General features: G+C 44.4%; 1 protein-coding gene across 3 annotated transcripts in view; it reads right to left on the bottom strand.

Annotated features, from left to right (window-relative positions):
• itpr2 (inositol 1,4,5-trisphosphate receptor, type 2) overlaps positions 1–15,024 on the bottom strand; it is a 472,778-nt gene that overhangs the window by 319,015 nt on the left and 138,739 nt on the right. For all 3 annotated transcript variants that reach the window (XM_041202236.1, XM_041202237.1, XM_041202238.1), the window contains exons 35-36: positions 13,652–13,800; positions 10,762–10,870 (exon numbers count right to left, since the gene is read on the bottom strand). In XM_041202236.1, coding sequence (XP_041058170.1) covers positions 10,762–10,870; positions 13,652–13,800 — 258 coding nt within the window. The remainder of the gene's footprint in view (positions 1–10,761; positions 10,871–13,651; positions 13,801–15,024) is intronic.

Raw genomic sequence — 15,024 nt, 5'->3', positions numbered from 1 at the left:
CAGGAGGTAAACACGGCAGTACAGGGGCCACGCTGTCACCATGGAGACATTGCAATACTCTAGGTGGGCCGCCATGTCAAATATGGTAAACAGCTGCAATAGGGTCAGCTGTGAGCTGACAGCAGAAACCTTCCTCATTGAAAAGAACGTGACACCACAAGGATGTAATATGCAGAAGATGGATGCAATTATACAGCATCTGTTAGGAGCACCCAATGCTCCCTGCAGATTTGAAATGCAGTCACTGTCATTATGTAGGGAACCTGGCTGTGTTTGTTGCCAACATGCTGCACGCACAGTTGTACCACTTCACCCCGTGATGTCATTATGGTCGACGGAGATCAAAATTCTACTCATTCCCCAACCTGAGTGTGATACACATCCTATTTAGTTTCTCGGCTTTTTTTTTTCCAAGCTAAATTCAAACTCGTGGTAATCCTAAACCGAAGAACAAAATTAAATTAAGAATCCTAGAGAGTTGATTCTGGCAGCTCGCTCATCAATACCTGAAACATTTGCTATTCTCTACACTGTGTTTGACCACGTCCAGTCAAAGGCTTTCAATAAAGTTAAATATAATCAACTGTTTGCCCTTGCACATGATTTTATTAACAATAGCCAGGGAAATGTGTGGTTTTACTTTTAATGTTTTTAAACTGGGCTGTGTTTGCTGCCAACACATCCGGCCAATGGCGTCAATGGGTTTCTGCGCGGACACATGCAGATGGGTGTTGGCGGCCATCTTCCACGACCGTCTTGTGTTTGCAGAGGGCACAGTGAGGGAACACAGCGAGCAGTTTGTGGACAGCAATCAGGTCTATGGTCAGTTTTAGTGGCGTCGATTGAGGGTTACAAATAGACCAGCATACCCCTGCTCTTCTTCAAACACTGCAGCGGGATCTCTGACATCCAGCCTGAAAGGGCAGAAAATCAGAACCATAAGACGACACCTCTGGCAGTACTGGTCGGCCTGGTGAGCGTGCTCAAGTTCCGGGAGGAGGGCTTGAACCGTCAACCTTCTGGCCCAGAAGTGGGAGCGTTACCCACTGAGTCACAGCTGATACTCAAGTACAAGACTGGGTTAAAACTCATATAAGGTACCCATATCCCAATATTTCAGATTGCTTGAACACCCAAAATAATGGGGAAACAAAGGCTGAATTGTACAGGTGCAGACTGCTCCACCTCTCACACCGCCCCCATCCCCAAAGGAAAGCCTGCCGGAAACCAGCCAACTTTAAAAAAGGCTGCTCTGCATTGGTATCACTGGGCTGCCTTAATGAGCTGAGAATCATACCTTCTCCCCTCAGTCAAAGGAAGTCCTGCCCTTGACAGCTGCTGGCCAATCTGATTGGCTGGCAGCTCTTGCCAAGCCAGCAGCGCCAGAGCTGAATACTGGGCACTTCTGGAAATGCAAGGAATCCTTGGGATGAAGAGGGCACGGCCACTGGAGAGGGGCAAGTCTGTGGTTTTGGATGGAGCGGGATCAGGGAGCTGGGGGTGGGGGCAAAAGGGGTGGGTTTTAAAGGCCAGGCAGGGAGGCGCAAAGAGGAATACCATCTTGTGGTGGGGGAGTGCCCCTGATGCACACAGGGCACCACCCCCCCGCCCCTTTCCGCCTTTCCTTCCCACCCTTTCACCATGTTTTATGAGAAAGCGGCCTGCTCACTCTGGTCCACCTTCCTCCGGCCAATGTGTTATGGTAGCAGAGGTAGACCTATGCCCTTAATTGCCCACTTATGGGCATCAATAGGCCTGTGGACAAGTGGGCGCCCTACACATCCCCGTATTATGGGGACATGGTTGGGGGTGGGTGGGTGGGAAGGTGGTGGGCTGGCCACCCAACAGATCTGTGTGCCGCTGCCCCCCTCGTCAAAAACACGCCAGTGGGCAGCTGTAAGATCCAACCCAAAGTGTTTCAGCAAGGCGATGCCTTTGCCTTTCAATGGGAAGTACAATGATGATGGAATAATAACCTTCACAATCATTCTTTGTTCAACTGAATAATGGAAAAGTAAATACAATGGGGGAGCCAACAGAGAAATATACTGTTTGTGTAATTTTTAAAATTTATTCACGGGATGTGGGCTTCGCTAGCTGGGCCAGCATTTATCCCCCATCTCTAATTACCCTTGAGAAAGTGGTGGTGATCCACCTTCTTGAACCGCTGCAATCCATGTGGTGTAGGTACACCCACGGTGCTGTTAGGGAGGGAGTTCCAGGGTTTTGACCCAGCGACAGTGAAGGAACGGTGATTATATTTCCAAGTCAGACAAGTGAAGTTACAAATGTTCCATTAAAACAAGCCATTAACTCCTTAAAATTTCTCCATATTTGTAGCTCGAAAACAAAATCCCTGTGAACCATGCTCAGTAAATCAGTGCCGCATAGCACTATACACAGAGCCCTCATAGCTTTACAGCAACCCAAGGCCCTAACAAAATAAAACTGTCCACAGTACCTATTTGGAAAAATAATCCAAATGTGATATTCTTCTGTACAAACTCCAAACTTTTCTAAAAATTTCCCAACTGAGGAAGGTGATGGATGGCTTGACCACCCCGTTCCTGGCCCCACCCCCGCACATCAGGGATGCTGCCTTTGGATTCAGACATGAAGCTGAAGGCCCACCTGCTCTCTCCAGTCAATGTAAACGATTCTACAGCACTTCTGAAAGGAGAGCTCTCTGCCGAGTGTTGGCCAATGTTTAAATCACTTAACCAACAATCACCAGGACAGATTGTCTGGCCATTACCACATTACTGTGTGTGTGTGGGACCTTATCTGCACAAATTGGCTGCCATATGTTTCCTGCATTATAACAGCGGCTACACTTCAAGAGGACTTTGTTGGCTTGAAAGCACGTTGGAATGTCCCGAGCACGTGAAAGGTGCAATAGAAAAACAAGCCTCTCTTTCTTTTTAAATGAGGGCTCATGTAATGATCAATTATGTTCCACCTCATAGCCTGAAGCATTGTACAACATGTGATGTGCTTCCAGTACAGCAGACAGCAGCAGACTGCAGGCGTTACATATTCACAAGTTGTCAAAGGCTGAAGGAGTTTGCACTCTGAATCACCTCATTTTCCTGGCAGCTGGAATCTCTTCCAATCACGCTTCACAACCCCGTGCTGCATAGTGTTCACATGTACAGTCACATGCTGCTGTGCTTTTGCCAGAATCAAACTTGGAGAAGGACCGCCCTAAAAAACACTCAGCCATTGACTCACGAGGATTCAGAAAAACTGATAAACATTTTTTAAAAAGTCCAAATGCTTACAACAAACCAAAATGATTCCAATTATCCAGAAAGGGTCTTTGTCACAAACTTAACAGGAACAATAACCAGGCTGTTGATTGAAACTTTTAAACAAGAAAGTCTCTGTGTTACAAACGCTCCATTAAAACAAGCCATTAACTCCTTAAATTTCTCCAAATTTGTAGCTCGAAAATAAAATCCCTGTGAACCATGCTCAGTAAATCAGTGCCACATAGCACTATACAGACCCCTCACAACTTTACAGCAACCCCTCAAGGCCCTAACAAAATAAAACTGTCTACAGTACCTATTTGGTAAAATGATCCAAATGTGATATTCTTCTGTACGAACTCCAAAATTTTTTTCTAAAAATGAAGTGTAAAGAGCATATTCTAGATGGAACAAAGTATTTGCGCTTGCATTTCCAGCAAGTTGGTGTAGTGGGCAGATAGGTGGCAGATGAAATTCAACGCAGCAAGTGTGAGGTGATTCATTTTGGTAGAAAGAACATGGAGCGACAATATAAAATAAGGGGTTCAATTCTCGAGGGTGCGCAGAAGCAGAGGAAAGGTGGCAGGACAGGTGGAGAGAGCAAGTTAATAAATCATACAGTATCCTAGGCTTTCTTAATAGGGGCATAGAGTACAAGAGCAAGGAGGTTATGCTGAACTTGTGTAGGACACTACTTAGACCTCAATTGGAGTATTGTGTACAGTTCTGGGCGCCACATTATAGGAAGGATGTGACTGCATTGGAGAGAGTGCAGAAGAGGCTTAGGAGAATGGTTCCAGGGATGAGAAACTCGAGTTATGAAGATAAGTTGGAGAGGTTGGGACTCCTTGGAGAGGAGAAGGCTAAGAGGAGATTTGATAAAGATGTTCAAAATCATGAGGGGGCTGGATAGAGTAGATAGGGAGGAACTGTTCCTGCTCATCACGGGATCGAGAACGATAGGGCACAGGTTTAAAGAGATTTGCAAAAGAAGCAAATACGATGTGAGAAAAAACATTTTCACACAGCGAGTGGTTCAGGTCTGGAATGCACTGCCTGGAAGTGTGGTGGAGGCAGGTTCAATCGAGGCATTCAAGAAGGCATTGGATGATTATTTGAATAGAAACAACGTGCCAGGGTACGGGGAAAAAACAGGAGAATGGTACTAAACCATGATGCTCATTTGGAGAGCTGGGGTCGACACAATGGGCCAAATGGCTTCCTTCTGCACTGTAACAATTCTGTGATTCTGAGACTCATTCAAAGAACCTGGAGCTTCTGGGAGCAAGTCTTGATGATCAAATTTCTGTTGTTTTTTTAAAAAAAAATCTCAAAAACATTCTTCACAAAAATCCAATAACCAACAGAAACAGCTTTAATTTTAGGCTACAATGTAAACCAAGCAATACCATTTATTTATTATATTAATATATAATATTGTTATTTAATATTAAACACCATTGCTTGATTCTCTTTTCTGCCAGCCTTCAAAAGGAAAATTTGCAATGGTAATGGATCTGATGTGGGAACATGGCTGGCGTCTAGTATGGTGTTCTTTTAAACCAGGACCTGAACTTTTAGGATGGCGGGGGCTCAGCCCTAGCTATCCGAAGTGTCGGCAAGGAACACATCCCTGCCAACTCCACCTGCCCAGCAGCCATTTTACCCTCAAATGAGCGCCGATTGGCAGTGGGCAGGCCTTCCACCCTTCACGCCTTGGAGAGCTGCTGGCCAGTCACTTGGCCGGTAGCTCTCCAGTCCCTGCAGCAACAGCGCTGCAGTGGCAGGAAGAGGAATTGCACCAGCTGCCTCAAACTAAATTCTGGCAATGCACGCAGCCCCAGACACGTTTCAGGGGTCCTAGGGCGGGGAGGGTAGGGAAGGCCTGGAGGGTTTCGAAGAGGGCAATCAGTGGGGGGGAAAAGGAGAGGAAGGCCAGGAGGGTACCGGGCTTTAAAGGGAGGGTGCCCCAGTCAGAAGGTGGAGGCAGTGACCCCCACCACTCTAATCACCTGCTTCCAGCCCAGGATCAAACTTTATTTTCTGGTTTCCCCCCACCACAGAGCTTCAATCCACCCTCCAGCCTGAAAATTGAGGCTGGGGGAGAAGCGGCCCTTAAGTGACCATTAATTGGCCTCTTGAGGGTCTCAATTGGGGCAAGGGCGGGTGTCCCATCCAAGGTCTTGCCCACCCCAGTGTAAAATCGCTGTGAGGTTGGGGCAGGCAGAAACCTGGGGGGAATCCTGTCCTTGCAATTTCATGCTCCCCTCCACCCCTGCCTAAAAACCCACTCGGGGCGGGGGGCGGGGTGTTGGAAGAGAGCGTAAAATTCAGCCCATGTCAAACTAAGTTGGAAATGCAATTTTGCACTTGATATTCTACACGGGTTTGGTCAATTTTGGGCGAATTGCACTGAAAGAACAGTGCCATCGAGTGGACGCTTCTAGGCCGTATGATGTGACGATAGGGGGAGATGGAGTGGGATGGGAGGAGACTCGTGTGGAGCATGAACAGTAGCCCAGTTGAGCCGAATGTCCTGTTTCTGTGCTGTATGTCATTCTGTGTAGGGTTGAAACGAGAATCTGGAGAGACATTTATCAGGCAACTCCCTCTGCCGACATCACTTGTTATACACTGTAGCTAAGAGTTAAAATGACCAATTCAATTGGAGTCTTGAAAAGCTGTGTGTTCTTTCAAAAAGCAAAGGAAGAAATTCACAAACTAGCCTGAATAATGAGTGGTCAGTGAATAAGCTTCACAAGGGATTCCTCAGCAGATTGCTGCTCCTCCGTGCGAATGTGCTTTTTTAAAATTCTTTCATGGGATGTGGGTGTCACTGGCAAGGCCAGCATTTGTTGCCCATCCCTAACCGAGGGGCTTGCTAGGCCATTTCAGAGTTAAGAGTCAACCTCATTGCTGTGGGCCTGGAATCACAAGGATGACAGATTCCCTCCCCTAAAGGGCATCAGATGGGTTTTTATGACAATCGATGATAGTTTCCATTATTAAGACTAGCTTTAAATGGAATTTAAATTCCACCAGTTGCCATGGCGGGATTGGAACCCATGTTCCCAGTTAATTAGCCTGGGCCTCTGGATTACTAGTCCAGAGACATTACCTCTATGCCATCATCTCCCCTCTAGACAAATCAAACACTAGGTTGGTCTCTTGCAGTACTTGAGAACAAGGCAATTAAAGTTGTCTCTCAGAACAAAAAATAAGCAAAAGGGACATTGAGTGAACAAGTTCGCTGCACAAGAAGTTGACACCAGAAATAACGGGCTGGGTGCTTGCTGAGAAATATTGGTACATTTTGCTTCTGTGTTTTATATCAAATCACCTTTCCTCATCTTGGTCATTTAAGTGGTTGATAAGGTTGGTACCGAGTTGATCTTGATTTTTTTAAATGATTTTGATGCATCCCCATTCTTATTTCAAAATCGATTTTTATCTAGGCCGGCCAATCTCCTTCTCTAATTCAGTACCTGTGCTACCACTGCGTTGAGTGCTGACTTTTGGGCTACAGCTTTGAGCAAAATGTACTTATAACTGACTGCTCAGTGCAACACTTCATCCACTGCACCTGACCACATTATGCACGGCTTAATATGTAAAGCTTGATACAGCAAAATATATAAACGGAAGTAACCATCTAAACTCATGACAAATTGGTGAAATGTTTGTTAAATTATTGACATAGAAAGAAAAGGCTTGCAATTATATAGCACCTTTCACAGTCTCAGGACATCACAAAGCACTTTACAGCCAATTAAGTTTTTTTTAAAAAGTGTACTCACAGTTATAATGCAGGAAATGCAGCAGCCAATATGCGCACAGCAAGCTCCCACAAACAGCAATAAGATAACAGCAAGAGAATATTTATTTTTGTGACTTCGGCCAGGACACTGGGGAGAACACCCTCAGTATTCCTCCGAAAGTGCTATGTGATCTTTTACATGGAGAATGTGACAGCTGATTTGTACAAAAGGCCCCACAGAGTGATACAGCACAGGAGGAGGCCATTCTGCCCATCATGCCTGCATTGGCTCTTTAGAAGAGCTCTTCGGTTTGCCTCATTCCCCTGTTTTAACCCCATAGGCCTTTACTTTTACTCTTCCCAAGTATGAATTTGCATTTCGAAAGTTACCATTGAATCAGTTTCCACCAGTTGGGTTTCAAAGGAAATAAAACCTCTGAACTCCCCTCTGAAGCAGCCTAGCAAAGCCACTCAGCTGTATCTGAGCAATGGACAATAAATGCTGGCCTTACCAGCGACACCAACAACCTGAGTGATTTTTCAGAAAACGAAAGGTGTTAAAAGGTTGCTTGCTGAGGGGGTAAATGTTCTGCGTGGCCAGCGTGCACTATGCCACTGAAGTAATGCTGCATTTAATACTCCTACATTAACTGTCAGCATCTCTGCCCCCAACCAACCAAACAAAAAAGCCCGACAGCATGGCGCTGCTGCCACAATTATCCTGACATGCTTTTGATTGATGTGTGTGAGTTTAAAATAACCTATTAAATGAGTTTTGCTAATCTTTGCTGGATATTCCTGAAAGAAGTCATCATTAGACTAGCCTCGACGAATTCAATGAGTTAAAAACTCAAAGCAGTTGCACATTACAGTCACACGAGGTTATGCACTCAGTATTGTTTGATGGAGCAGCTTGAGTGACTTGTCAATCTATAAAATCACTGGGAGATGTCTGGTTTGTTACAATTCTGCTTAGGACAATCCACTCTCTGTCTATTCCTGGTAAATATTAATCAATTCCAGGAGCCTGATGCACGGATGAAATAGGTGCCATGTTGGAGACCAGTTTTTGGGGATGGATGTCCCACAGACATTAGCTACATAGCAACAGCACAGTGAAGATGAGGGAGTGCTGATGTGCTGAATATTTCACAAGACGACAAGAGCGGGTTAATGTGGCTCGTGAATCTAAACCACGCAAAAATCATTAGTTACGAACAAATTCAGACAGTGGCACCACTACATGTGACATCACATGGAATCTTCTAGAACAGACGGAGCTCTCAGATCCTCATGGGAGTGATTAAACAAATTGACACTGCTTTTTAGAAGATGCTCCATAAACACAGAACCGTACCTGTGGAGTGCAAGTTAAGTCAAGTAAAACTAATATATAAAAGGTGATTTATTGATTAGTTAGTTTATCAACAATGGCTTCTTTGTTTCATAAACCAGTAAGGATGTTCGAGTAAACCAAGCCGCTAGCACAAACATTTTTCTAGTACCATAAGATTATACGCAGATATATTTTGCTAAGGCAATGTCCATTTTAACCGTACAGATGAACTTTGATGCCTGATCCTCTGTTGGTCTCTGTTCCTTCCCTGGCTTCCTGGGCCATAATTCATTCCTCTACTGACTCCTGGGATTCTCTCCGCTCCTCTCCTGGATTAAGCAGCATTCCTTCAGGAATCCCAAACTGGGTTTAGCTTCTCCACTACTTCCTGGACTGTTGCTTCCTTGTATTAGCCTGCATGCTAAGAATCTTCTTTGTGAAGATCAATCCTTCACAAGAGGTTCATGCAATCTAAGGTTTCCTTCTATACCTGTTTTTGGGTGCTGAAGATACTGTAAAGTCCTTGAACAGGGAAGTTTGAGGGAGATAGTATGGACACAGGAGGTAAAAACATGTTCAAATCTCTTCTGCTGTGCTCATGCTACCTGGCCTGCAGGGACCAGAGCCTTATTCCCCTCCTTGATCTCACCATGCCGTCCTACTCCACCACTTCTCATCCATTATCCTGGTCTCTCAGTGCCCTGTACAGTTAGTTTCCCTGCTACCTGCTCATGTATAGCCAGCACGTTTCCAGTAGTGGCTTCTATGGTTAGCTAAGCAAAGTCACATGCAGAGTTTCAGAAGGTGGGCGGGGGTCTTGCATCCCCAACCCAGCACCTACTTCACATTTATGCTACCCTGCGGTGACAGTTCAATATGCATTGATGACACCCAACTCTACCTCTCCACTATTTCTAACGTGCACCTTTGTGCTTTCAGAAAGACTCAAAACTTCCTCCAGCCAAAGGCCAAACAAGATTTATTTTTATTTTTTGCTTTAAACTCCCCTGCCTGCTTATTCTGTCAATCTTGGTGAAACGTCAACATTCAGGTTTACCCACAGTTCAGTTTCAAATCCTACAAGCTATCCACCAGCAATACTGCCCTTTCCACAACTTACCAATCTGATGCCAACAACCTTATCCACACTGTTGTCACCCCTTTCCTGGACTGTCCAATGGCCTCCACGTCAACCACCAGCCTCCCAACTGAAACCTTTGAGAATTTCCAACTTATCCAAAAAGCAGCCATCCCCATTCCACCCTGCACCCCCTCACTGGCCTACACTGTTCTCTCCCTTTACTCCCATGCCTGAGTGCTACCCTATCTGTTGTGATATCACTTTAACAGTGAATATGCTAATGAGTAAGTAGCCAGATGTAAACCATGTGACCAGCAGAAACTGTTCATAGGAGTTTTCAGCTTAACTAGCAGCATGTACTATGAAGGAATTGCAGCTAGACTTTCCTGTTAACAATAGCTGTTGAATCTTTATAGTAAATCTGTCTGCTGAGCAACCCTGTATTACATCCACAAATAAACCAAAATTATATTTAGTTTATCAGTTCTGCACAAAATTAGTAAGTTTGTATTAGGCAAACATAGAAATACAACACTGCTTACCCATCCCTCTCCTCCTATATATGTGCAATCTTCTCTGGCTTCCTATACAACCCACCTGCCTCCCTCCATCTCACCACTTATGACAGACCATTCAGCTCCCTTCACCTGATTCTCTCGAAACTCCTCCCTAGATCCAACCACCTTCAGTTCCCAGCTTTGTAACCATATTTTCCATCTCCCATCCATCCATTCCTTTGGAGTTGTCCCCTCTGAACATACCTTGAGACATCATTCTTTACTACAGGTTCTATATAAATGCAAGTATGTACATTACAGCAACACCCCTTTAAGGGTCAAGGCAAACAGTTTAACCTGTTTCCTTGGATGAGATTGGGCTGGGATTGCCAGGAGAGGAATGAGGGATCTTATACAAGTTGAGATGCCCTTGTTGCTTGGAGGCTGCCATTATTGTTGGTCTTCAGCTAGTTTGGTTAGTTTTCTGTCCCTTTATTCTCCTGTGGGGAGTGGTTTGGGTGCTAGTGGGGACTACTGGTTTCCAGAAAGGCCCCAACCAGCAGGTGTTCTACTTCATGCAGGCAGAGGCCAAGAAGGACATGCCTGGAGCACTGACATTACAACACAACGGAATGGCTTTATGGGTTGTTGAAACAATGTTAGAATCAGTTGCCAATGTGAGGTTAAGGTACTTAGATTGTGTCCCAGGGAAACATTTACTCACAGCTTCAAGTACATGGGTAACCACCAGTTCCATGGTCAGCAATGACCACTAGTGGTGTATATGCTCACTGCTACTTTGACAGGACCTCCAGAAAAATTTGACAAATTGAACTCACCTTTTCTCCAAAATCGTCCTTCCTGTTGAGCATTTCTCTCAGAGTTTGAAGAATTTTAATGCAGAGTTTCTCTTCTTTATCCATCAGTTTTTTAGAATGATTAATCAATCTGTGGTTAAATTAATACAATATCAGTACTGCCTTCTCCCTGAAAATCTCTGACACACAGAAGCAAAAAGAATTGCTAAAAATCCCACAAGCTTGTGTTGTTTTTTCACGTCAAGTTGAGATCATATTTATCGTGATTTTTAAAAAGGCAGGTGGTTTAATAATGATCCACCTGATTATATGTCAGGTTTTACTGCACCCAGCAATGCTTTATGAAACACATAATTGTAGTTGTGAATCATGTGAAATCATGCTTCAAATTAATGAAACACTGGAAATCAAAATGTGAGATGTAATTCTACAGATATTATAATTTACAACATACATAGCCTCCAGTGAATTTAAAAAGATATATTAAGAGTCAATGAAAGTGAAATTGGTCTACACCAGGACTGTAAAACAAAATCATGGGTGAATTGTCCGCACCAATTCTTATTTTCCATTGAATTAAAATTGATGGCTAGAGAAAGATCCCTGGTTATGGAAGAAACATATAAAAGACTTGATACCAAAGGAGGGATAAAATATACCTTTAGAATAATAGCTGCTAAACATAGGTTAGCAAAAGATGTGGGAAATGTATGTACAATCAAGGGTGCAAGCGGAGTAACGTTAGTGCAAGAGGATGAAATTAAAGATAGATGGAGCCAATACTTTTAACTGGCTTCTGAATGCAGGAAACCAAAGAACAGAGACAGAAGAGTTGGCTATAAGTCAGCGAATGAGAATCAGCATCAATCGGGAAGAAATCAGAACAGCACAGAAAGGAATGAGAAAGGGCAAAGTTGTTAAGACCAGATGAGACACCAGGGAAAGTATGGAGCTGCCTGGGGGAATATGGGGTGCTAGCCTTGAACATGCTATTCAGTGTGTGTTATAATAAGACGGAAAATCCCAAGGGCACAGAGGCAAGCATTTTGGTGCCATTATTCAAAGGAAAGGGAGACATTCAAGATTGCAAAAAACTCAAGAAATTAAACCTCCTACCACAAACCTTCAAGATATGTGAGTGTCATGGACCAGAGACCAAGAAACAGGGGAAACCCATGAAGGTCAGTTCAGATTCATGCACAGAACCACCACCACCGATGCCATTTTCGTTTCAAGTGATGGAGAAATATCAAGAAAGTAAAAGCAAGACAAAGACTGTATTCATCGATATAAAGGCTTATGACTCGGTGCCTAGGGAAGAAGTCTGGAGATGTGCTAGAATTCGTGCAGTGCCTGAGAAATAGATGCGACTATTAGAGGATGATAAAAACAAAAAACTGCGGATGCTGGAAATCCAAAACAAAAACAGAATTACCTGGAAAAACTCAGCAGGTCTGGCAGCATCGGCGGAGAAGAACAAAGTTGACGTTTCAAGTCCTCATGACCCTTCAATAGTTCAAAACGTCAATTTTGTTCTTCTCCGCCGATGCTGCCAGACCTGCTGAGTTTTTCCAGGTAATTCAATAGAGGATGATGTTTACTCAGGGTCACGAGTTTCTGACAAGGGTCCTCAACATGACTGAACAGGCTGATTCTCAACCCACCCATCTTTGAGTACGAGGCAGGATCTCTCAAAAGGTAGTGGGATCTGGAGAGCAGGATTTGCTTCCTTTCCTTTCCTTCTCTGCTGCCGCTCAGCCTCATCATTAAGATGTTGTGACTCAAAGCGTGATGCAGCTTGAAGTGCAAGTTGTCGCCATTTTGGTAGCAAGCGCCTTCCAATCATTCAATATCAATGCTTCAAAGAGAGAGTCAGCGTGTCTTCAAAGTGTTTGTTTTGTCCTTTCCTGGAATGTTGGCCATCTGAGAGTTGAGAAAACAGGACCTGGTGTGGGAGATACTTTTCAGTCATCAGGACACACTGTCCAGTCCATCAAAGTAGGTTTTGCAGGAGTTTTGCCTGAATGCTAGTGGAGCTGACTTCAAGAAGAACACAAGCGTTTGTTTGATGGACAAGTACAAGGAGTGCCAGACAAGAGTAAGAGTGGGAGAGAATGAATGTGCAAAGCCAAAGTTGGATTATATCAAGGACCGGCACTGAACCCCTTTCTCTTCCCTATTGTCATGGATATTTTAATAACAGTTAAGCAACAGCATGATTGCCGGCCTCTGCAGAACGCAAACATTTTGAAACAGAGCCAGGAGGAAATAACAACAACTGACATTTATATAGCATCTTTAATATAGTAAAACATCACATGTTAATTCACAGGAGGGTAATAGGTTTTAAGTAGCATTTTAAAAGGCAGAGAAAGAAATAGAGGGGTTTAGGAAGGGAATTCCAGAGCTTAAGGCCAAAGTGACTAAAGGCATGGTCACTAATAGAGAGAACATAGGAAATGGGGGAGTGTGCAAGTGGCTATAAATGGAGAAGTGCAGAAGTATTATAAGATGGCAGGAAGTTAGAGATTGAGCTCATGGAGGGATCCGAACATGAGGATAGCAATTTTAAAATCTATTCTATTTAAAACATTCTAAACCATGGTAAGATTGAACCTCTATTGGTGGACTGGGAGCCATTGTAGATCAGTGGGCATAGGGGAAATATGTGAACGAGACTTGGTAGGACTTAAAGTGTAGGCAGCAGAGCTCTGAATGTAGTGTGTGTCAGCGAGGGCATGGTATAAAAACAGAACAGTTGATGGAGCACCAAATTCAGGTCTCCTTCAAAGGAACAATTATAATTCACTTCCAACAGTCAATTCCATGGATGTTCACTCAGTGCATATTTCACCATCCCCACCCCACCTTCTCCCCGTGCATATACACCATTTCTTGGCCCATCACTTACTTGCTCATGAAAGCCCCGCTTTCACAGCGGAGTTGAGCATCGCTTCCATCCGGGAAAAGCAGTTCTGGACTATGGAGGACGTCCACCAACAAAGAAAACTCAGCGTGCACCATGGGTTGGAATTGTTGCTCGAGGGTGGACACTATATCCTGAAAATTTACAGCAAAATGTTAGGCGGGGCTGGGCAACCCTAATACATTCAAACGCCAACTGCTGATCAACTACTTCAGGGAATGGTGAAACACTCGCGCTTTAACATACCCTGGATAGAATGCAGCTAATGTTAATATGAATATTAAATCTACCTAGACTTCTTTAAAAATCATATCATGGAGGACCATAATATCCAGTATGAAAAATTACTGATAAACAGCAATGGCTCCATTGCCATCTGAATAAGGAGTTCACCTTCTGGAATTGGCAATGCTTTTCTCTACCGGGCGAAGCGTACATCAAACCAAGTGTTGGGTTTTTGGCACTGCATTGGCCAGGGTCAATGGCGGGCAAGAGCTAAAAATAGCCCTGCCGACCAGCATGCCAATTCCCTGGCCTCAACCCGTCATCGGGCCATTTTTGCGAAGCAGCATTGGGTGCCAGCAGGGCTACCCACCTGCACACAGCTCACCAGGAGCCTCATTGAAGGCAATTAAAGGAGGCCAGATGGAATTTTCCAGCCACTCTCCAGATTCCTGCAGCTGCTGGTGACCAGTTTGGGTTCCTAGTAATCTGGGGGTGGGGGGGGTGAAGAACACTCCCGGCAGACCTAGAGTCCTGCCCTGCCTACCCGAGTGCAGGAACAACCACAGGTCGACCTGAAGAGGGGCTTACCACCTCCCACCCCAACCCTGAATCATCACTATCTCACCACACAGCGGTGATGGCCTGGATGATGAATCTATTTTTTAATTCAAGATTTAAAAACATTTTAGAAAGAGAGTCTTCATTTTGAAGTACCCTCTCTGTCACTTACCCTCTACTACAGTCTGTCGAGCTGGGAGGCCTTTATTGGCTCTTACTGGCCCACGAACAAACATCTGAATTAGGAGCAGCAGTATGTCATTTGGCCTCTCAAGCCTGCGCTGCCATTTGATCTTGGCCTCAATTCTACTTTTCTATCTACCCCACAACCTTTAGCTCCCTTGTCAATCAAGAATCTACCTACCTCTGCCTTAAGAATATTCAATGACCCTGCCTCCACTGCTCTCTGGGGAAGAGAATTCCACAGACTAAGGACTGTCAGAGAAAAAAAAAATTTCATCTTCATCTTAAATGGTAAACCTCTTATTTTCAAACTGTGGCCTCCAGTCCTCTCAGCATCCATCCTGTCAAGTCCCCTCAGCATCTTACATATTTCAATAAGATCACCTCTCAAT

The sequence above is a fragment of the Carcharodon carcharias genome, chromosome 13 (assembly GCF_017639515.1).
Source record: "Carcharodon carcharias isolate sCarCar2 chromosome 13, sCarCar2.pri, whole genome shotgun sequence".
Taxonomy (NCBI): Eukaryota; Metazoa; Chordata; class Chondrichthyes; order Lamniformes; family Lamnidae; genus Carcharodon; species Carcharodon carcharias.
The sequence above is the reverse complement of the archived record's forward strand: the minus strand, read 5'-3'. Positions and strand labels throughout refer to the sequence as shown.